General features: G+C 54.6%; 1 protein-coding gene across 1 annotated transcript in view; it reads left to right on the top strand.

Annotated features, from left to right (window-relative positions):
* Positions 1 to 21,016, top strand: part of LOC140399440 (plasma membrane calcium-transporting ATPase 3-like) — a 412,738-nt gene that overhangs the window by 54,700 nt on the left and 337,022 nt on the right. The window contains 2 exon segments of the mRNA XM_072489018.1: positions 11,426 to 11,513; positions 16,980 to 17,086. Of these exon segments, the coding sequence (XP_072345119.1) occupies positions 11,426 to 11,513; positions 16,980 to 17,086 (195 nt within the window).

Genomic DNA, 21,016 nt, shown 5'->3' with positions numbered 1-21,016 from the left:
ACCCTCCCTATCTCTGTAACCTCCTCCAGCCTCTACAACCCTCCCTATCTCTGTAACCTCCTCCAGCCCCGACAACCCTCCCTGTCTCTGTAACCTCCTCCAGCCCCTACAACCCTCCCTATCTCTAACCTCCTCCAGCCCCGACAACCCTCCCTCTCTCTGTAACCTCCTCCAGCCCCTACAACCCTTCCTATTTCTGTAACCTCCTCCATCCCCGACAACCCTCCCTATCTCTGTAACCTCCTCCAGCCCCGACAACCCTCCCTATCTCTGTAACCTCCCCCAGCCCCTACATCCCTCCTGATCTCTGCAACCTCCTCCAGCCCCTACAACCCTCCCTATCTCTGCAACCTCCTCCAGCCCCTACAACCCTCCCTATCGCTGTAACCTCCTCCAGCCCCTAAAACCTTCCCTATCTCTGTAACCCCCTACAACTCTCTGATCTCTCTGCCCCTCTGTGTGTGTGCCCCTCTCTCTCCGTCTCTCTCTCTCTCACTATCGTTACGACGAGCTGGGAAATAAGCAGTCAATTCCGGCCCCACTAACCCTGGAGCCCAACACCACTAAATGACCCAATGATTTGCGTAAAAGCCCCGGAAACGTGGCCCTTGAAGGCCAATCATTTACAGTCACCGGGTTCGTAAGTTGTACAAAATCTTTTTTATTTATAACAGAAATAAAGTTGAAATAAGGGCAAGTTGATCTGGTAGCCCCCTTCTGACCGCCCTACCCGCTACCCACACACATACAAGGCTGACAAAACAGAGGTAGGGATTGTCCATCCCGGGAAGCGCAGAATGCACTCTCCGAAGGGGGGGGGGGGGCGTAAATGAATACAAATGGGTCTTAATGAGCCTTTTGCATCTATTTTGCGGGCACAACGCCCTGTAATCCCCTGTCCCGAGATTCCCCCGGTCCTTGGAAGCGGATCGCTTGTGGATTCAGCGGTCGTGAACCTGGCGCGGTGGGCCCCGCGGTGGGCCAAGGAGGCAACAGCCACCAAACCAGGGCCACGCGGGCAGAGACCGTCCCAGCCCATCCAGGGGTCACCCCCCCCACATCCGCAACAATGCAATGCCTGCCCACGCCTCCACGGGCAGACGGCCCACCATCCCCCCCTTCCTCCCCTCCCCTTTAATCGGGGGACACCCCCAGTGACCCCTGTAATAGTGGAAACCGACAGTGACCCCGGTAATCATAGAATTTACAGTGCAGAAGGAGGCCATTCGGCCCATCGAGTCTGCACCGGCTCCTTGAAAGAGCACCCTACCCAAGGTCAACACCTCCACCCTATCCCCATAACCCAGTAACCCCACCCAGCACTAAGGGCAATTTTGGACACTAAGGGCAATTTAGCACGGCCAATCCACCTAACCTGCACATCTTTGGACTGTGGGAGGAAACCGGAGCACCCGGAGGAAACCCACGCACACACGGGGAGGACGTGCAGACTCCGCACAGACAGTGACCCAAGCCGGGAATCGAACCTGGGTCCCTGACGCTGTGAAGCAATTGTGCTATCCACAATGCTACCGTGCTGTCCAATAGTGGAAACCGACAGTGACCCCGGTAATAGGGGAACCCCCATAGTGACCCCTATCATGGGGGACTCCACACCGGAGCCCCTGTAATAGGGGGACTTCACCTCTCTGACTCTCTCTTCTCTCTTTCTGTCTCTCTCTGCCTTCCTCTCTCTCTCTCTGTTTGTTTCTCTCTCTCTCTCTCTCTCTCTCTTTCTCTCTCTGTCTCCCTCTATTTCTGGCTCTTTGTCCCAGACTCGCTATTTCTGTCTCTCTGTCTCTGACTCTCTTTGTCTCTCTTTTTCTCTGTCTCTCCGTCTCCCTATGCCTCTCTCTCTGTCTGTGTGTCTCTTTCTCTGTCTGTCTCTCTCTTTCTCTATCTCTCTTTCTGTCTTTCTCTTTCTCTCTCTATAAGGGGCTGTTTAGCACAGGGCTAAATCGCTGGCTTTGAAAGCAGACCAAGGCAGGCCAGCAGCACAGTTCAATTCCCATACCAGCCTCCCCGAACAGGCGCCGGAATGTGGCGACTAGGGGTTTTTCACAGTAACTTCATTTGAAGCCTACTTGTGACAATAAGCGATTTTCATTTCATTTCATTTTTCTTCCGCTCTGTCTCGCTCTCTCTTTCTCTGTCTCTGTCTCTTTCTTTCTCTCTGTCTCTCTCTCTCTGTCTATTGCTCTGTCTCTCTCTTTCGCTCTGTCTCTCGCTCTGTCTCTTTCTCTCACAGTCTCTCTGTCTCTCTCTTTCTTTCTGTTTCTCTCTATCTGTCTGTCTCTCTCTCTTTCTGCCTTTGTCTCTCTCTCTTTCTCTATCTCACTCTGTCTCTCTCTCTCTGTCCCTCTCTGTCTTTGTCTATCTCTTTCTCTCTCTCTCTGTCTCTCTCTTTCTCTCTGCCTCTTTCTCTCTCTCTCTCTGTCTCTCTCTCCCCTTTAAAACGTGATGCACAATCAATAACTCTCGAGACGAAGAGGAGTCATATCTAATCGGCTTTAATCAGCTAGAACTGTACCCAGCAGCGATGATACAGAAAGTGAAGGCTGCTGGGACGGCATTGGTTCTTATACCCCGCCTCTCAGGGCGGGGCTATGTACATTAGCCAATGGTAGACCCCTAGGTCTAGCCAATGGTCATTCACCTCTCAGGTTCTGCAATACCTGGTATTACCACATTCACCCCCTCTTAAAAAGGAACCCAGCGGGGTGATGGCCAGCTTTACTGTCGCCTCTTGCATGGTAGGACCAGGTATGGAGGTACCGTGATGTCGAGGGTAACAGAAGAAGTGTTTATGGTGCAGCAATCAGACGATCGGGTGGCCTGGTCGTCCTTCTGGAGCGTCTGAGTTTCGTCGACGATCCTGGTGGGGGCCCCGGTGGTTGTGGCTCCGGGAACGTGGTGTCTTCCTCCCAGGCAGCTTCGTCACCCCTAGGCGGCGCTGTTGGGGCAAAAGGTAGGCAGGGGGAGGGGCGCCTGTAGGGGGCGTCGGTGCCTGTTCGGCGCTGGGTAGGGGCTCCGGCGGCAGTACTGACCCTCCGGTCAGGTGCTGCGGGGGTGGGGGTAGGGGTGGGGGCAATGGTGCGGGTGCACGTGGGGTTCCGGCGGGCGCCAGGTCCCGAAGGGAGACCGTGTCTTGGCGGCCGTCGGGGAACGCTACGTAGGCGTACTGGGGGTTGGCATGCAGCAGGTGGACCCTCTCGACCAGCGGGTCCGACTTGTGCGCCCTCGCATGTTTCTGCAGCAGGACGGGTCCAGGTGTCGCCAGTCAGGTTAGGAGTGAGGTCCCCGAGGAGGACTTCCTGGGGAAAACAAGGAGACGTTCATGAGGTGTCTGGTTTGTGGTAGTACAGAGCAGCGACCGAATGGAGTGCAGGGCCACAGGGAGGACTTCTTGCCAGCGGGAGACTGGGAGATCCCTGGACCGAAGGGCCAGCAGGACGGTCTTCCAGACCGTTCCGTTCTCCCTCTCTACCTGCCCATTTCCCCGGGGGTTGTAGCTGGTCGTCCTGCTCGAGGCGATGCCCTTGCTGAGCAGGAACTGACGCAGTTCGTCGCTCATAAAGGAGGACTCCCTATCACTGTGTATGTACGCGGGGAAACCGAACAGTGCAAAGATACTATGGAGGGCCTTGATGACAGTGGTTACGGTCATGTCGGGGCAGGGGATGGCGAATGGGAACCGGGAGTACTCATCAATCACGTTCAGGAAGTACGTGTTGCGGTCGGTGGAGGGGAGGGGCCCTTTGAAGTCCATGCTGACGCGTTCAAAGGGACGGGAAGCCTTTATCAGGTGCGCCCTCTCTGGCCGGTAGAAGTGCGGTTTGCACTCCGTGCAGATTTGGCAGTCCCTGGTGGCTGTCCTGACCTCCTTGATGGAGTAGGGCAGGTTACGGGTCTTAATGAAATGGAAGAACCGGGTGACTCCTGTGTGGCAGAGGTCCTCGTGGAGGGCTCGGAGGCGGTCCACTTGCGCGGTGGCACGAGTGCCGCGGGATAGGGCATCAGGAGGCTCGTTCAGCTTCCCGGGACGGTACAAGATCTCGTAATTGTAGGTGGAGAGTTTGATCCTCCACCGCAAGATCTTGTCATTTTTATCTTGCCCCGTTGTGCATTATCGAGCATGAAGGCCACCAACCGTTGGTCCGTGAGGAGAATGAATCTCCTGCCGGCCAGGTAATGCCTCCAGTGCCGCACAGCTTCTACTATGGCCTGGGCCTCCTTTTCGACCGAGGAGTGGCGAATTTCGGAGGCATGGAGGGTTCGGGAGAAAAAGGCCACGGGCCTGCCCACTTGGTTGAGGGTGGCCGCCAGAGCTACGCGGACGCGTCGCTCTCGACCTGGAAGGGGAGGGACTCGTCGATGGCGCGCATCGTGGCCTTTGCGATGTCCGCTTTGATGCAGCAGAAGGCCTGGCGGGACTCCGTCGACAGGGGGAAGGTCGTGGATTGGATCAGGGGTCGAGCCTTGTCTGCGTAATTAGGGACCCATTATGCATAGTAGCTAAAGAAGCCGAGGCAGCGCTTTAGGGCCTTGGGGCAGTGAGGGAGGGGGAACTCCATGAGGGGGCGCATACGTTCAGGGCCGGGGCCTATGACTCCATTTTGCACTACGTAGCCTAGGATGGCTAGACGGTCGGTGCTAAACATGCATTTCTCCTTATTGTAGGTCAGATTCAGGAGGTGCGCGGTCTGGAGAAATTTTCAGAGGTCGGTGTCGTGGTCCTGCTGGTCATGGCCGCAGATGGTGACGTTATCAAGATACGGGAATGTTGCGCGTAAACCGTACCGGTCAACCATTCGGTCCATCTCACGCTGGAAGACCGAGACCCCGTTCGTGACACCAAAGGGAACCCTTAAGAAGTGGTGGAGCCGCCCATCTGCCTCGAAGGCAGTGTACTGGCGGTCACTAGTACGGAGGGGTAGCTGGTGGTAGGCAGACTTGAGATCCACCGTGGAGAAGACTTTGTATTGCGCGATCCTGTTCACCAGGTCGGCTATACGGGGGAGAGGGTACGCATCCAGCTGCGTAAACCTGTTGATGGTCTGGCTATAGTCCATGACCATCCTATGCTTCTCCCCGGTCTTTACCACCACTGCTTGAGCCCTCCAGGGGCTGTTGCTCGCTTCGATGACCCCTTCCTTCAGCAGCCTTTGGACCTCGGACCTGATGAAGTTCCGGTCCTGGGCACTGTACCGTCTGCTCCTGGTGGCGACGGGTTTGCAATCCGGGGTGAGGTTCGCAAACAGTGAAGGCGGGTCGACCTTAAGGGTCGCGAGGCCGCAGACAGTAAGGGGGGGTATAGGGCCACCGAATTTAAAGGTCAGGCTTTGCAGATGGTATTGGAAATCCAGCCCAGGAAGGGTGGCTGCGCAGAGGTGCGGCAAAACGTACAGGCGGAAATTGCGGAATTCCCTGCCTTGGACGGTGAGGTTCGCTGGGCAGAACCCTTTTATCTCCACTGTGCGTGACCCGGAGGCCAGGGAGATCCTCTGGTTTACGGGATGGGTGACAAGAGAACAGCGCCGTACCTTGTCGGGGTGAACAAAGCTTTCCGTGGTTCCGGAGTCGATCAGGCACGACGTCACGTGGCCGTTGATGGTGATCGTTGTGGTGGCTTTCGCTAGCGTCCGGGGCCGACTCTGGTCCAGGGTCACGGAGGCCCGCTGCAGCAAGGGGGAGTTCTGGTCGGGCAGCGTGGAGTCGGCTGTGCTGGGGGCCTGAGGCCGGTCCCGGGTAACGGAGGCCAGCTGCAGCAAGGGGGAGTTCTGGTCAGGCAGCATGGAGTCGGCAGTGCTGGGGGCCTGAGGCCGGTCCCGGGTAACGGAGGCCAGCTGCAGCAAGGGGGAGGTCTGGTCGGGCAGCGTGGAGTCGGCTGTGCTGGGGGCCTGAGGCCGGTCCAGAGTAACGGAGGCCAGCTGCAGCAAGGGGGAGGTCTGGTCAGGCAGCATGGAGTCGGCTGTGCTGGGGGCCTGAGGCCGGTCCCGGGTAACGGAGGCCAGCTGCAGCAAGGGGGAGGTCTGGTCGGGCAGCGTGGAGTCGGCTGTGCTGGGGGCCTGAGGCCGGTCCCGGGTAACGGAGGCCAGCTGCAGCAAGGGGGAGTTCTGGTCGGGCAGCGTGGAGTCGGCTGTGCTGGGGGCCTGAGGCCGGTCCCGGGTAACGGAGGCCAGCTGCAGCAAGGGGAAGGTCTGGTCGGGCAGCGTGGAGTCGGCTGTGCTGGGGGCCTGAGGCCGGTCCCGGGTAACGGAGGCCCGCTGCAGCAAGGGGGAGGTCTGGTCAGGCAGCGTGGAGTCGGCAGCGCTGGGGGCTTGAGGCCCCATCCAAGATGGCGTCAGCCACGGGTCGCACATGGAGTCCGGGGATGCCGAAGATGGCGGCGGCGAGGGACAAAATGGCGGCGCCCACCCATCCAGCGTGGCTGGGAGGCAAAATGGCCGCGGCCGTGGGCCGCACGTTGCCTGGGGATAGAAGGGCGGCGGTGGGCCTTGGACGGCTGGGACCTGGAAGAAAGGCTGCCGATAGTCGCTGGAGACCGCTGCGTCGGCGCGGGCCTGGCAGACCGCGACATAGTGGCCTTTCTTGCCGCACCCTTTGCAGGTGACGGTGCGGGCCGGGCTGCGTGCGCGCGGGTGATTCGCCTGCCCGCAGAAGAAGCAGCGTTGGCCGGCGGTGATAGCGGGCCGTCTCGCCGCGCAGGCCTGCGGGTTAGCGGGAAAGTCTGGGGGGCTGCCGCGGCGGGGTGCCAGGTACTGCCAGACCTGGTATTACCACACCCTCCCCGCCAATCGGTTCTGCAGTCATCGAGATGAATCTCAACTCTGCAGAACGTGTCTGTCCCCCCTCCCTCCCAGCCTTCAACTTGCAATTAAGTAGCTCAATGTGATAAAGATCAAACGACCGCAGAATTTGAGGTCGGTTTTTAAGGAGCGTTTTGTGGTAATACCAGGTATTGCAGAACCTGAGAGGTGAATGACCATTGGCTAGACCTAGGGGTCTACCATTGGCTAATGTACATAGCCCCGCCTTGAGAGGCGGGGTATAAGAACCGATGCCGTCCCAGCAGCCTTCACTTTCTGTATCATCGCTGCTGGGTACAGTTCTAGCTGATTAAAGCCGATTAGATATGACTCCTCTTCGTCTCGAGAGTTATTGATTGTGCATCAATTTAATCAGCTAGTACTTTTGAAGGCTGGATCTCCGCACCAAGCCGGAGTGCCTTCAGCTCAGCCCCCACGCGGAGAACCAGGCTGCTATATTTAAACACTGGCTGGCGGGTTTTAAAGGGTACCTGGAGACGGCCGGAGGTGAGCCCACAGAAGGGCAGAAAATGCATCTCCTGCGCTCAAGGGTCAGCCCTGGGATCTACACCCTCATCGAGGACACGGAAAACCACGATGCCACCATCCTACTACTGAAAAGACATTATATCCGCCCTGTAAATCAGGTCTACGCTCGCCACCTGCTTGCTACGAGACGGCAAAGCCCCGGGGAATCGCTGGAAGACTTCTACCGGGCGCTACTGGTGCTGGGCCAAAACTGTGGCTGCCCGCCAGTTTCGGGGAGCGAGCACACGGAACTTTTAACAAGAGATGCTTTTGTGGCAGGTATGAGCTCCTCGGATACCCGCCGAAGACTCCTTGCGAAGGACACCCTTGGACTCAGAGAGGCACGGGCCCTGGCAGGGTCCATGGATGTCACCTACCTAAACGCGCAGTCCTACGCACCCGACCACGCGGCGGCCCCCTGGCCCACGTGGCACCCCGTAGCGCAGCCCCACAGACCCCCCCCCTTCAGGCCCCGACCGGCCAGCTCTCACCGCCCCGCGCCGTGACCGCGGTCTCCCGCGCCTCCGGAATGCCGCAGCACGCCCCGCTCCAGCGTTCACCTCCACCCCCCTATCCTAGGGCCACGTGCGACCCACAGGCGCAGCCTTTCTTTCAGGTCCTGGCAGTCCAAGGCCCACCGCCGCCCCTCTCTCCCCAGGCAGCGTGCGACCCGCGGCCGCGGCCATTTTGCCCCCCCCGGCAACCACGCTGGATGGGTGGGCGCCGCCATTTTGTCCCTTGCCGACGCCATCTTGGATGGGGCCTCAAGCCCCCAGCACAGCTGACTTCAAGCTGCCCGACCAGAACTCCCCCTTGCTGCAGCTGGCCTCCGTGACCCTGGATCAGAGTCGGCCCCAGACGCTAGCGAAAGCCACCACAACGATCACCATCAACGGCCACGTGACGTCGTGCCTGATCAACTCCGGAACCACGGAAAGCTTTGTCCACCCCGACACGGTAAGGCGCTGTTCTCTTGTCACCCATCCCGTAAACCAAAGGATCTCCCTGGCCTCCGGGTCACACACAGTGGAGAGTAAAGGGGTTCTGCCTCGCGAACCTCACTGTCCAAGGCAGGGAATTCCGCAATTTCCGCCTGTGCGTGCTGCCGCACCTCTGCGCAGCCACCCTTCTGGGCTGGATTTCCAGTCCCACCTACAAAGCCTGACTTTTAAATTTGGCGGCCCTATACCCCCCTTACTGTCTGCAGCCTCGCGACCCTTAAGGTCGACCCGCCTTCCCTGTTTACGAACCTCACCCCGGATTGCAAACCCGTCGCCACCAGGAGCAGACGGTACAGTGCCCAGGACCGGACCTTCATCAGGTCCGAGGTCCAAAGGCTGCTGGGGGAAGGGGTCATTGAAGCGAGCAACAGTCCCTGGAGGGCTCAAGTAGTGGTGGTAAAGACCGGGGAGAAGCATAGGATGGTCATTGACTACAGCCAGACCATCAACCGGTTTACGCAGCTGGACACGTATCCTCTCCCCCGTATATCCGACCTGGTAAACAGGATCGTGCAATACAAGGTCTTCTCCACGGTGGATCTCAGGTCTGCCTACCACCAGCTACCCCTCCGTACTAGTGACCGCCAGTACACTGCCTTCGAGGCAGATGGGCGGCTCTACCACTTTTTAAGGGTTCCCTTCGGTGTCACAAACGCGGTCTCGGTCTTCCAGCGTGAGATGGACCGAATGGTTGACCGGTACGGCTTACGCCAACGTTCCCGTATCTTGACAACGTCACCACCTGCGGCCATGACCAGCAGGACCACGACACCAACCTCCGAAAATTTCTCCAGACCGCAAAGATCCTTAACCTGACCTACAGTAAGGAGAAATGCGTGTTTAGCACCGACCGTCTAGCCATCCTAGGCTACGTAGTGCGAAATGGAGTCACAGGCCCCGACCCTGAACGCATGCGCCCCCTCATGGAGTTCCCCCTCCCTCACTGCCCCAAGGCCCTAAAGCGCTGCCTCGGCTTCTTTAGCTACTATGCACAATGGGTCCCTAATTACGCAGACAAGGCTCGACCCCTGATCCAATCCACGACCTTCCCCCTGTCGACGGAGGCTCGCCAGGCCTTCTGCCGCATCAAAGCGGACATTGCAAAAGCCACGATGCGCGCCATCGACGAGTCCCTCCCCTTCCAGGTCGAGAGCGATGCGTCTGACGTAGCTCTGGTGGCCACCCTCAACCAAGCGGGCAGGCCCGTGGCCTTCTTCTCTCATACTCTCCATGCCTCCGAAATTCGCCACTCCTCGGTCGAAAAGGAGGCCCAGGCCATAGTAGAAGCTGTGCGACACTGGAGGCATTACCTGGCCGGCAGGAGATTCACTCTCCTCACGGACCAACGGTCGGTGGCCTTCATGTTCGATAATGCACAGCGGGGCAAGATTAAAAATGACAAGATCTTGCGGTGGAGGATCGAACTCTCCACCTTCAATTACGAGATCTTGTACCGTCCCGGGAAGCTGATCGAGCCTCCCGATGCCCTGTCCCGCGGCACTTGTGCCACTGCGCAAGTGGACTGCCTCCGGACCCTCCACGAGGACCTCTGCCACCCGGGGGTCACTCGTTTCTTTCATTTCGTTAAGACCCGCAACCTGCCCTACTCCATCGAGGAGGTCAGGACAGTCACCAGGGACTGCCGAATCTGCACGGAGTGCAAACCGCACTTCTACCGGCCAGAGAGGGCACATCTGATAAAGGCTTCCCGTCCCTTTGAAAGCCTCAGTATGGATTTCAAAGGCCCCCTCCCCTCCACCGACCGCAACACGTACTTCCTGAACGTGATTGACGAATACTCCCGGTACCCATTCGCCATCCCCTGCCCGGACATGACCACGACCACCGTCATCAAGGCCCTCCAGGCAGAGCCCCACGCGCACCCGCACCATTGCCCCCACCCCCACCCTCCCCGCAGCACCTGACCGGAGGGTTAGTACTGCCGCCGCCCCTACCCAGTTCCGAACAGGCACCGACGCCCCCTACAGGCGCCCCTCCCCCTGCCCATTTTTCACCCCTACAGCGCCGCATAGGGGTGACGAAGCTGCCTGGGAGGAAGACACCATGTTCCCGGAGCCACAACCGCTGGGGCCTACACCAGGATCATCGCCGAAGCCCAGATGCTCCAGAAGGACGACCAGGCCACCCGATCGTCTGATTGCTGCACCATAAACACTTCTTCTGTTACCCTCGACATCACGGTACCTCCATACCTGGTCCTACCATGCAAGAGGCGACAGTAAAGCAGGCCATCACCCTGCTGGGTTCCTTTTTAAGAGGGGGTGAATGTGGTAATACCAGGTATTGCAGTACCTGAGAGGTGGATGACCATTGGCTAGACCTAGGAGTCTACCATTGGCTAACGCACATAGCCCCGCCCTGAGAGGCGGGGTATAAGAACCAATGCCATCCCAGCAGCCTTCACTTTCTGTATCGAAGCTGCTGGGTACAGTTCTAGCTGATTAAAGCCGATTAGTTATGACTCACCTTGTCTCGAGAGTAATTGATTGTGCATCAGAGGGCAAGGCCAGGCTCTGGGAAACCCCTCTCTCGGACAGGCCGAGTTCAGAGAACCTCCCCTTCACATCCTGCTGCAAAGACAGGCCTCCTGGCCGATTCTGTCGCCTGGCAGGCACCAGAACGAAGACCGAGATTGGCAAATCTCGGAGGGCTTGAGCCTACCGATGCCGTCGGCGACGAGGGGGCTGATTGGCCAAGGCGTTGCCATGGGGACTGCCCGTACCTCCGCTTGCCGACAACAGGCAGAGTGCAGACTGTGTTCCGCCAGCCCCTGCACTCGCACAATCCCAGGGCAATGAGCAATTACTGAACAATCCTGAATGTGCCGATGGATGGACGAACAAGGTATCCATCCAGCCCGCGATGCGATCCTTTCGAAAGTGGACATTCTTGACTTTGTCCCCATGGGAGCGAGACGGTGAGATTCGACAATGCGTCTCTCCTTCCAGTTGGATTCCCGTTCGGGGTACCGAGCGGATTAACCTGGGTGCAGGTCTGGCCTTTTTGAACCCTGGCTTCTCCTCCTTCCCCGCTCTCCCCTCATGGCTTCTCCTCCTGTCCCTGTAGATTGAGCAGGAACGCTTGGACAAGGTGTGGCCAAAACTGCGGGTGCTGGCACGCTCCTCCCCGACAGACAAGTACACGCTGGTAAAAGGTAGGTGCTCCTCGCAACTTGTGACAACTCACTCACAAGCCTTAATCGCCGTGGTAATGGACAATGGGTATGAGGCGAGGTTGCCGAGAGCACTTGTAAAGAGAGACTGTTGGGTGAGCGTTCAATTAAGTACCTTCGTGTGGGGCAGCATGGTGGTTAGCGCTGCTGCCCCATGGCAGCACGGTAGCATTGTGGACAGCACAATTGCTTCACAGCTCCAGGGTCCCAGCTTCGATTCCGGCTTGGGTCACTGTCTGTGCGGAGTCTGCACGTCCTCCCCGTGTGTGCACTGTAAATTCTTAATCAAGTACGCAGAGCCCCTATAAAGAGAGACTGCCATGGGCCATTGTTTGATCAAATACCCAGAGCCCCTATAAAGAGAGACTGCCCTGGGATATTGTTTAATCAAATACCCAGAGCCCCTATAAAGAGAGTGTGTGCGTGGGTTTCCTCCGGGTGCTCCGGTTTCCTCCCACAGTCCAAAGATGTGCAGGTTAGGTGGATTGGCCGTGATAAATTGCCCTTAGTGTACAAAATTGCCCTTGGTGTTGGGTGGGGTTACTGGGTTATGGGGATAGGGTGGCGGTGTTGACTTTGGGTAGGGTGCTCTTTCCAAGAGCCGGTGCAGACTCGATGGGCCGAATGGCCTCCTTCTGCACTGTAAATTCTATGATGAATTCTATGATGATAACACGGGTTTGATTTTGGCATTGGGTGACTGTTTGTGTGGAGTTTGCATGTCTGCGTGGGTTTCCTCCGTGTGCTCCGGTTTCTTCCCACAGTCCAAAAGATACGTAGGGTAGGATGATTGGCGTGATCAATTCGCGGGGGGTTATGGGGGGGGGGGTTCTTTGTATGTGCTCTCGGTACTTGTTTAAACAATGTCCTAGGGCAGTCTCTCTTTATAGGTGCTCTGCGTACTTGATTAAACAATGTCCCTGGGCAGTCTCTCTTTATAGGGGCTCTGGGTATTTGATTAGACAATGTCCCTGGGCAGTCTCTCTTTATAGGGGCTCTGCGTACTTGATTAAACAATGTCCCTGGGCAGTCTCTCTTTATAGGGGCTCTGGGTATTTGATTAGACAATGTCCCTGGGCAGTCTCTCTTTATAGGGGCTCTGCGTACTTGATTAAACAATGTCCCTGGGCAGTCTCTCTTTATAGGGGCTCTGCAAACTTGACTAAACAATGTCCCATGGCAGTCTCTCTTTATAGGGGCTCTGGGTATTTGATTAGACAATGTCCCTGGGCAGTCTCTCTTTATAGGGGCTCTGCGTACTTGATTAAACAATGTCCCTGGGCAGTCTCTCTTTATAGGGGCTCTGCGTACTTGACTAAACAATGTCCCAGGGCAGTCTCTCTTTATAGGGGCTCTGGGTATTTGATCAAACAATGTCCCTGGGCAGTCTCTCTTTATAGGGGCTCTGGGTAATTGATTAGACAATGTCGCTGGGCAGTCTCTCTTTATAGGGGCTCTGCGTACTTGATTAAACAATGTCCCGGGGCAGTCTCTCTTTATAGGGGCTCTGGGTATTTGATTAGACAATGTCCCCGGGCAGTCTCTCTTTATAGGGGCTCTGCGTACTTGACTAAACAATGTCCCTGGGCAGTCTCTCTTTATAGGGGCTCTGGGTATTTGATTAGACAATGTCCCTGGGCAGTCTCTCTTGATAGGGGCTCTGCGTACTTGATTAAACAATGTCCCTGGGCAGTCTCTCTTTATAGGGGCTCTGGGTATTTGATTAGACAATGTCCCTGGGCAGTCTCTCTTTATAGGGGCTCTGCGTACTTGATTAAACAATGTCCCTGGGCAGTCTCTCTTTATAGGGGCTCTGCAAACTTGACTAAACAATGTCCCATGGCAGTCTCTCTTTATAGGGGCTCTGCGTACTTGATTGAACAATGTCCCAGGGCAGTCTCTCTTTATAGGGGCTCTGGGTATTTGATTAGACAATGTTGCTGGGCAGTCTCTCTTTATAGGGGCTCTGGGTATTTGATTAGACAATGTCCCAGGGCAGTCTCTCTTTATAGGGGCTCTGGGTATTTGATCAAACAATGTCCCTGGGCAGTCTCTCTTTATAGGGGCTCTGCGTACTTGATTGAACAATGTCCCAGGGCAGTCTCTCTTTATAGGGGCTCTGCGTACTTGATTGAACAATGTCGCTGGGCAGTCTCTCTTTATAGGGGCTCTGGGTATTTGATCAAACAATGTCCCGGGGCAGTCTCTCTTTATAGGGGCTCTGGGTATTTGATTAGACAATGTCCCAGGGCAGTCTCTCTTTATAGGTGCTCTGCGTACTTGACTAAACAATGTCCCAGGGCAGTCTCTCTTTATAGGGGCCTTGGGTATTTGATTAGACAATGTCCCTGGGCAGTCTCTCTTTATAGGGGCTCTGGGTATTTGATCAAACAATGTCCCGGGGCAGTCTCTCTTTATAGGGGCTCTGGGTATTTGATCAAACAATGTCCCTGGGCAGTCTCTCTTTATAGGGGCTCTGGGTATTTGATTAGACAATGTCCCAGGGCAGTCTCTCTTTATATGGGCTCTGCGTACTTGATTAAACAATGTCCCAGGGCAGTCTCTCTTTATAGGGGCTCTGCGTACTTGACTAAACAATGTCCCATGGCAGTCCCTCTTTATAGGGGCTCTGGGTATTTGATTAGACAATGTCCCAGGGCAGTCTCTCTTTATAGGGGCTCTGCGTACTTGATTAAACAATGTCCCAGGGCAGTCTCTCTTGATAGGGGCTCTGCGTACTTGATTGAACAATGTCCCTGGGCAGTCTCTCTTTATAGGGGCTCTGGGTATTTGATTAGACAATGTCCCTGGGCAGTCTCTCTTTATAGGGGCTCTGCGTACTTGATTAGACAATGTCGCTGGGCAGTCTCTCTTTATAGGGGCTCTGGGTATTTGATTAGACAATGTCCCTGGGCAGTCTCTCGTTATAGGGGCTCTGGGTATTTGATTAGACAATGTCCCTGGGCAGTCTCTCTTTATAGGGGCTCTGGGTATTTGATTAGACAATGTCCTATGGCAGTCTCTCTTTATAGGCATGATGTGGAGATGCCGGCGTTGGACTGGGGTGAGCACAGTACGAAGTCTTACAACACCAGGTTAAAGTCCAACAGGTTTGTTTCGATGTCACTAGCTTTCGGAGCGCTGCTCCTTCCTCAGGTGAATGAAGAGGTCTGTTCCAGAAACACATATATAGACAAATTCAAAGATGCCAAACAATGCTAGGAATGCGAGCATTAGCAGGTGATTAAATCTTTACAGATCCAGAGATGGGGTAACCCCAGGTTAAAGATGTGTGAATTGTCTCAAGCCAGGACAGTTGGTAGGATTGCGCAGGCCAGATGGTGGGGGATGAATGTAATGCGACATGAATCCCAGGTCCCGGTTGAGGCCGCACTCATGTGTGCGGAACTTGGCTATAAGTTTCTGCTCGGCGATTCCGCGTTGTCGTGGGTCCTGAAGGCCGCCTTGGAGAACGCTTACCCGGAGATCAGAGGCTGAATGCCCTTGACTGCTGAAGTGTTCCCCGACTGGAAGGGAACATTCCTGCCTGGTGATTGTTGCGCGATGTCCGTTCATTCGTTGTCGCAGCGTGCGACGTCTGGCCTGCGAAATCCTACCAACTGTCCTGGCTTGAGACAATTCACACCTCTTTAACCTGGGGTTACCCCATCTCTGGATCTGTAAAGATTTAATCACCTGCTAATGCTCGCATTCCTAGCATTGTTTGGCATCTTTGAATTTGTCTCTTTATAGGGGCTCTGGGTATTTGATTAGACAATGTCCCTGGGCAGTCTCTCTTTATAGGGGCTCTGGGTATTTGATTAGACAATGTCCCTGGGCAGTCTCTCTTTATAGGGGCTCTGCGTACTTGATTAAACAATGTCCCAGGGCAGTCTCTCTTTATAGGGGCTCTGGGTATTTGATTAGACAATGTCCCTGGGCAGTCTCTCTTTATAGGGGCTCTGCGTACTTGATTAAACAATGTCCCAGGGCAGTCTCTCTTTATAGGGGCTCTGGGTATTTGATTAGACAATGTCCCTGGGCAGTCTCTCTTTATAGGGGCTCTGGGTATTTGATTAGACAATGTCCCTCGGCAGTCTCTCTTTATAGGGGCTCTGCGTACTTGATTAAACAATGTCCCTGGGCAGTCTCTCTTTATAGGGGCTCTGCGTACTTGATTAAACAATGTCCCTGGGCAGTCTCTCTTTATAGTGGCTCTGCGTACTTGACTAAACAATGTCCCATGGTAGTCTCTCTTTATAGGGGCTCTGGGTATTTGATCAAACAATGTCCTGGGGCAGTCTCTCTTTATAGGGGCTCTGCGTACTTGACTAAACAATGTCCCATGGCAGTCTCTCTTTATAGGGGCTCTGCGTACTTGACTAAACAATGTCCCATGGCAGTCCCTCTTTATAGGGGCTCTGCGTACTTGATTAAACAATGTCCCTGGGCAGTCTCTCTTTATAGGGGCTCTGCGTACTTGACTAAACAATGTCCCATGGCAGTCTCTCTTTATCGGGGCTCTGCGTACTTGACTAAACAATGTCCCATGGCAGTCCCTCTTTATAGGGGCTCTGCGTACTTGATTGAACAATGTCCCTGGGCTGTCTCTCTTTATAGGGGCTCTGGGTATTTGATTAGACAATGTCCCTGGGCAGTCTCTCTTTATAGGGGCTCTGGGTATTTGATTAGACAATGTCCCTGGGCAGTCTCTCTTTATAGGGGCTCTGGGTATTTGATTAGGCAATGTCCCAGGGCAGTCTCTCTTTATAGGGGCTCTGGGTATTTGATTAGACAATGTCCCTGGGCAGTCTCTCTTTATAGGGGCTCTGGGTATTTGATTAGACAATGTCCCTGGGCAGTCTCTCTTTATAGGGGCTCTGCGTACTTGATTAAACAATGTCCCAGGGCAGTCTCTCTTTATAGGGGCTCTGGGTATTTGATTAGACAATGTCCCTGGGCAGTCTCTCTTTATAGGGGCTCTGGGTATTTGATTAGACAATGTCCCTGGGCAGTCTCTCTTTATAGTGGCTCTGCGTACTTGATTAAACAATGTCCCAGGGCAGTCTCTCTTTATAGGGGCTCTGGGTATTTGATTAGACAATGACCCTGAGCAGTCTCTCTTTATAGGGGCTCTGCGTACTTGATTGAACAATGTCCCAGAGCAGTCTCTCTTTATAGGGGCTCTGGGTATTTGATTCGACAATGTCCCAGGGCAGTCTCTCTTTATAGGTGCTCTGCGTACTTGACTAAACAATGTCCCTGGGCAGTCTCTCTTTATAGGGGCTCTGCGTACTTGATTGAACAATGTCCCTGGGCTGTCTCTTTGTCAATGCTCTGGCTACCTGATTCAAATGTGTGGCCTGATTTGTGTTCTTGATGCCTGTGTGTTTTCCGTCTATCTCACCCTCCCCCCCCCCCTTGCCCCTTCCCCTGGGCTACGCACAGGGATGATCGACAGCACCATGGGGGAGAAGCACCAGGTTGTGGCGGTCACGGGGGATGGAACGAATGACGGTCCTGCCTTGAAGAAAGCAGATGTGGGCTTCGCAATGGTAAGAGGCCAACCGACTTGCGGCAGGGAATTCTTCCTTGCTGGTGTCCCGCAGCGCCTTACGGTCGGAGCGGCGGTGTGCCCTGGCGGCGGAGGCAAGGTGGGAGACTCTGCCGCACACGGCAAAATCCCCCCTCCCCCCCACACACACACACACACACACACACCCCAACACCCTCATCGATCAGAAATCTGTCAAAACCGCCCCCGCCCCAAGAAAACAAATTCCTCCTCATCTCCATCTTCAACGGGCAGCCCGGTAGCACAGTGGTCAGCACGGTTGCCTCACAGCCTCAGGGTCCCAGGTTCGATTCTGGCCTCGGGTGACTGTGCGGAGTCTGCACGTTCTCCCCGTGTCTGCGTGGGTTTCCTCCGGTTTCCTCCCACAGTCCAAAGATGTGCAGGTTAGGTGGATTGGCCGTGATAAATTGCCCCTTTGTGTCCCAAAAGGTTAGGTGGGGTAACTGGGTTAGGAACAGTGCTGGACCTAGTGGGGAGCTCCTTCCAGGGTCAATGCAGACTTGCTGGGCTGAATTTCCCCTTCTGCATTATAGGGATTCTATGATTCAATGGGAGACCCCATTACTCTCGAACCATGCCCCACTCAGTTTGAGACTGCCCCCCTCCCTCCTCCCTTCCCCCCCCCCCCCCGGCCTATGATGGGGGGAAACATACTCTCGGTATCCACCCTGTCAAATCCCCTCCTCAGATTCCGATACGTTTCAATCAGATCACCTCTCGTCCTCCTAAACTACGATGGGGAGAGGACCCCAACCTGCTCAACCCTTCCCTCATCGGACCAACCCCCCTTCATCCCGGGAATCGGCCCCGTCAACCTTCTGCGAACGGCCTCCAGCACAAATGTGTCCCCCTCATCGGGTTGGAGTAAGGAGGCCGAGACTGTACGCACTCTTTCAGGTGTTACAAACGTGGTGTTCACAAATGTAGAAGCAACCGAATGGGGACATCACATTGACCAAGGACAGTGTTATGGGCCAGGCATTTTCAGAACCCCAAAATGTATCATGGAGTTCAACCAACCTCTCCCTTCAATGGATTTGTTGCTTTTCCGAGCACACGGCTTGTTCCCCAGGGGCGGGATTACAATTATGGACACGTGGGTTTTTAAACACAAAACAATGTTTATTCCATGAACTTAACTTAACATCTTAAATAAACATTGGATCTCGTAACACCCCTTACTTCAAAGATAACCCCAAAAACATTACAATAGTAAATAATTCCTCAAAATGTTCCTTCAAACCTCCAAGAGACTTAACACCTTTAAACAGAATCACATCAGGTTAAAGGATATATATATTCTCTGTAGAATGGCAGAGATATATTAGCTTGGTTGACTTCAGCTCCAGCAAAACAGCCAGGCACTTTTAAACTGAAACTTCAAAATAAACTGCAAAATGGCTGAACTGAGCTGAGCCCCACCCACTCTCTGACATCACTGTTTTCTGGAAGGTACATTGCTTAAACATCCATGTCTTAAAGGTATTCTCACATGACAACAGACAGACAATTCTTTCACTCACTGACAATATAGCTGCAGCACAATCCTCCGCGTTCTCCTGCCCGTGCTGTACCTGTCCTGGGAGTGTTTGATGGGGACAGTGTAGAGGGAGCTTTACTCTGTATCTAACCCCGTGCTGTCCTTGTCCTGGGAGTGTTTGATGGGGACAGTGTAGAGGGAGCTTTACTCTGTATCTAACCCCGTGCTGTCCTTGTCCTGGGAGTGTTTGATGGGGACAGTGTAGAGGGAGCATTACTGTGTATCTAACCCCGTGCTGTACCTGTCCTGGGAGTGTTTGATGGGGACAGTGTAGAGGGAGCTTTACTCTGTATCTAACCCCGTGCTGTCCTTGTCCTGGGAGTGTTTGATGGGGACAGTATAGAGGGAGCTTTACTCTGTATCTAACCCCGTGCTGTCCTTGTCCTGGGAGTGTTTGATGGGGACAGTGTAGAGGGAGCATTACTCTGTATCTAACCCCGTGCTGTACCTGTCCTGGGAGTGTTTGATGGGGACAGTGTAGAGGAAGCTTTACTCTGTATCTAACTCCGTGCTGTACCTGTCCTGGGAGTGTTTGATGGGGACAGTGTAGAGGGAGCTTTACTCTGTATCTCACCCCATGCTGTACCTGTCCTGGGAGTGTTTCATGGGGACAGTGTAGAGGGAGCTTTACACTGTATCTAACCCCGTGCTGTACCTGTCCTGGGAATGTTTGATGGGGACAGTGTAGAGGGAGCTTTACTCTGAAACTAACGCCGTGCTGTACCTGTCCTGGGAGTGTTTGATGGGGACAGTGTAGAGGGAGCTTTACTCTGTATCTAACCCCGTGCTGTACCTGTCCTGGGAGTGTTTGATGGGGACAGTGTAGAGGGGGCTTTACTCTGTATCTAACCCCGTGCTGTACCTGTGCTGGGAGTGTTTGATGGGGACAGTGGAGAGGGTGCTTTGCTCTGTATCTAACCCCGTGCTGTACCTGTCCTGGGAGTGTTTGATGGGGACAGTGCAGAGGGAGCTTTACTCTGTATCTAACCCCGTGCTGTACCTGTCCTGGGAGTGTTTGATGGGGACAGTGTGGTGGGGGTTTTACTCTGTATCTAACCCCGTGCTATACCTGTCCTGGGAGTGTTTGATGGGGACAGTGTAGAGGGAGCATTACTCTGTATCTAACGCCGTGCTGTACCTGTCCTGGGGGTGTTTGATGGGGACAGTGTAGAGGGAGATTTACTCTGTATCTCACCCCGTGGTGTACCTGTCCTGAGAGTGTTTGATGGGGACAGTGTAGAGGGAGCTTTACTCTGTATCTAACCCCGTGCTGTACCTGTCCTGGGAGAGTTTGATGGGACAGTGTAGAGGGAGCTTTACTCTGTATCTAACCCAGTGCTGTACCTGTCCTGGGAGTGTTTGATGGGGACAGTGCAGAGGGAGCTTTACTCTGTATCGAACCCTGTGCTTTACCTGTCCTGGGAGTGTTTGATGGGAACAGTGTAGCGGGAGCTTTACTCTGTATTTAACCCTGTGATGTACCTGTCCTGGGAGTGTTTGATGGGGACAGTGCAGAGGGAGCTTTACTCTGTATCGAACCCCGTGCTGTACCTGTCCTGGGAGTGTTTGATGGGGACAGTGTAGAGGGAGCTTTACTCTGTATTTAACCCTGTGCTGTACCTGTCCTGGAGTGTTTGATGGGGACAGTGTAGAGGGAGCTTTACTCTATATCTAACCCCGTGCTGTACCTGTCCCGGGAGTGTTTGATGGGGTCAGTGTAGAGGGAGCTTTACTCTGTACCTAACCCCGTGCTGTACCTGTCCTGGGAGTGTTTGATGGGCACAGTGTAGAGGGAGCTTTACTCTGTATCTAACCCCGTGCTGTACCTGTCCTGGGAGTGTTTGATGTGGACAGTGTAGAGGGAGCTTTACTCTGTATCTAACCCCGTGCTGTACCTGTCCTGGGAGTGTTTGATGGGGACAGTGTATAGGGAGATTTAATCTGTATCTAACTCCGTCCTGTACCTGTCCTGGGAGTGTTTGATGGGACAGAGTAGAGGGAGCTTTACTCTGTATCTAACCCAGTGCTGTACCTGTCCTGGGAGTGTTTGATGGGGACAGTGTATAGGGAGCTTTACTCTGTATCTAACTCCGTGCTGTACCTGTCCTGGGAGTGTTTGATGGGACAGTGTAGAGGGAGCTTTACTCTGTATCTAACCCAGTGCTGTACCTGTCCTGGGAGTGTTTGATGGGGACAGTGCAGAGGGAGCTTTACTCTGCATCGAACCCCGTGCTTTACCTGTCCTGGGAGTGTTTGATGGGGACAGTGTAGTGGGAGCTTTACTCTGTATCTAACCCCGTGCTGTACCTGTCCTGGGAATGTTTGATGGGGACAGTGTAGAGGGGGCTTTACTCTGTATCTAACCCCGTG

Source organism: Scyliorhinus torazame, chromosome 22, assembly GCF_047496885.1.
Source record: "Scyliorhinus torazame isolate Kashiwa2021f chromosome 22, sScyTor2.1, whole genome shotgun sequence".
Taxonomy (NCBI): domain Eukaryota; kingdom Metazoa; phylum Chordata; class Chondrichthyes; order Carcharhiniformes; family Scyliorhinidae; genus Scyliorhinus; species Scyliorhinus torazame.
This window is presented reverse-complemented; position numbering and strand designations above follow the sequence as displayed.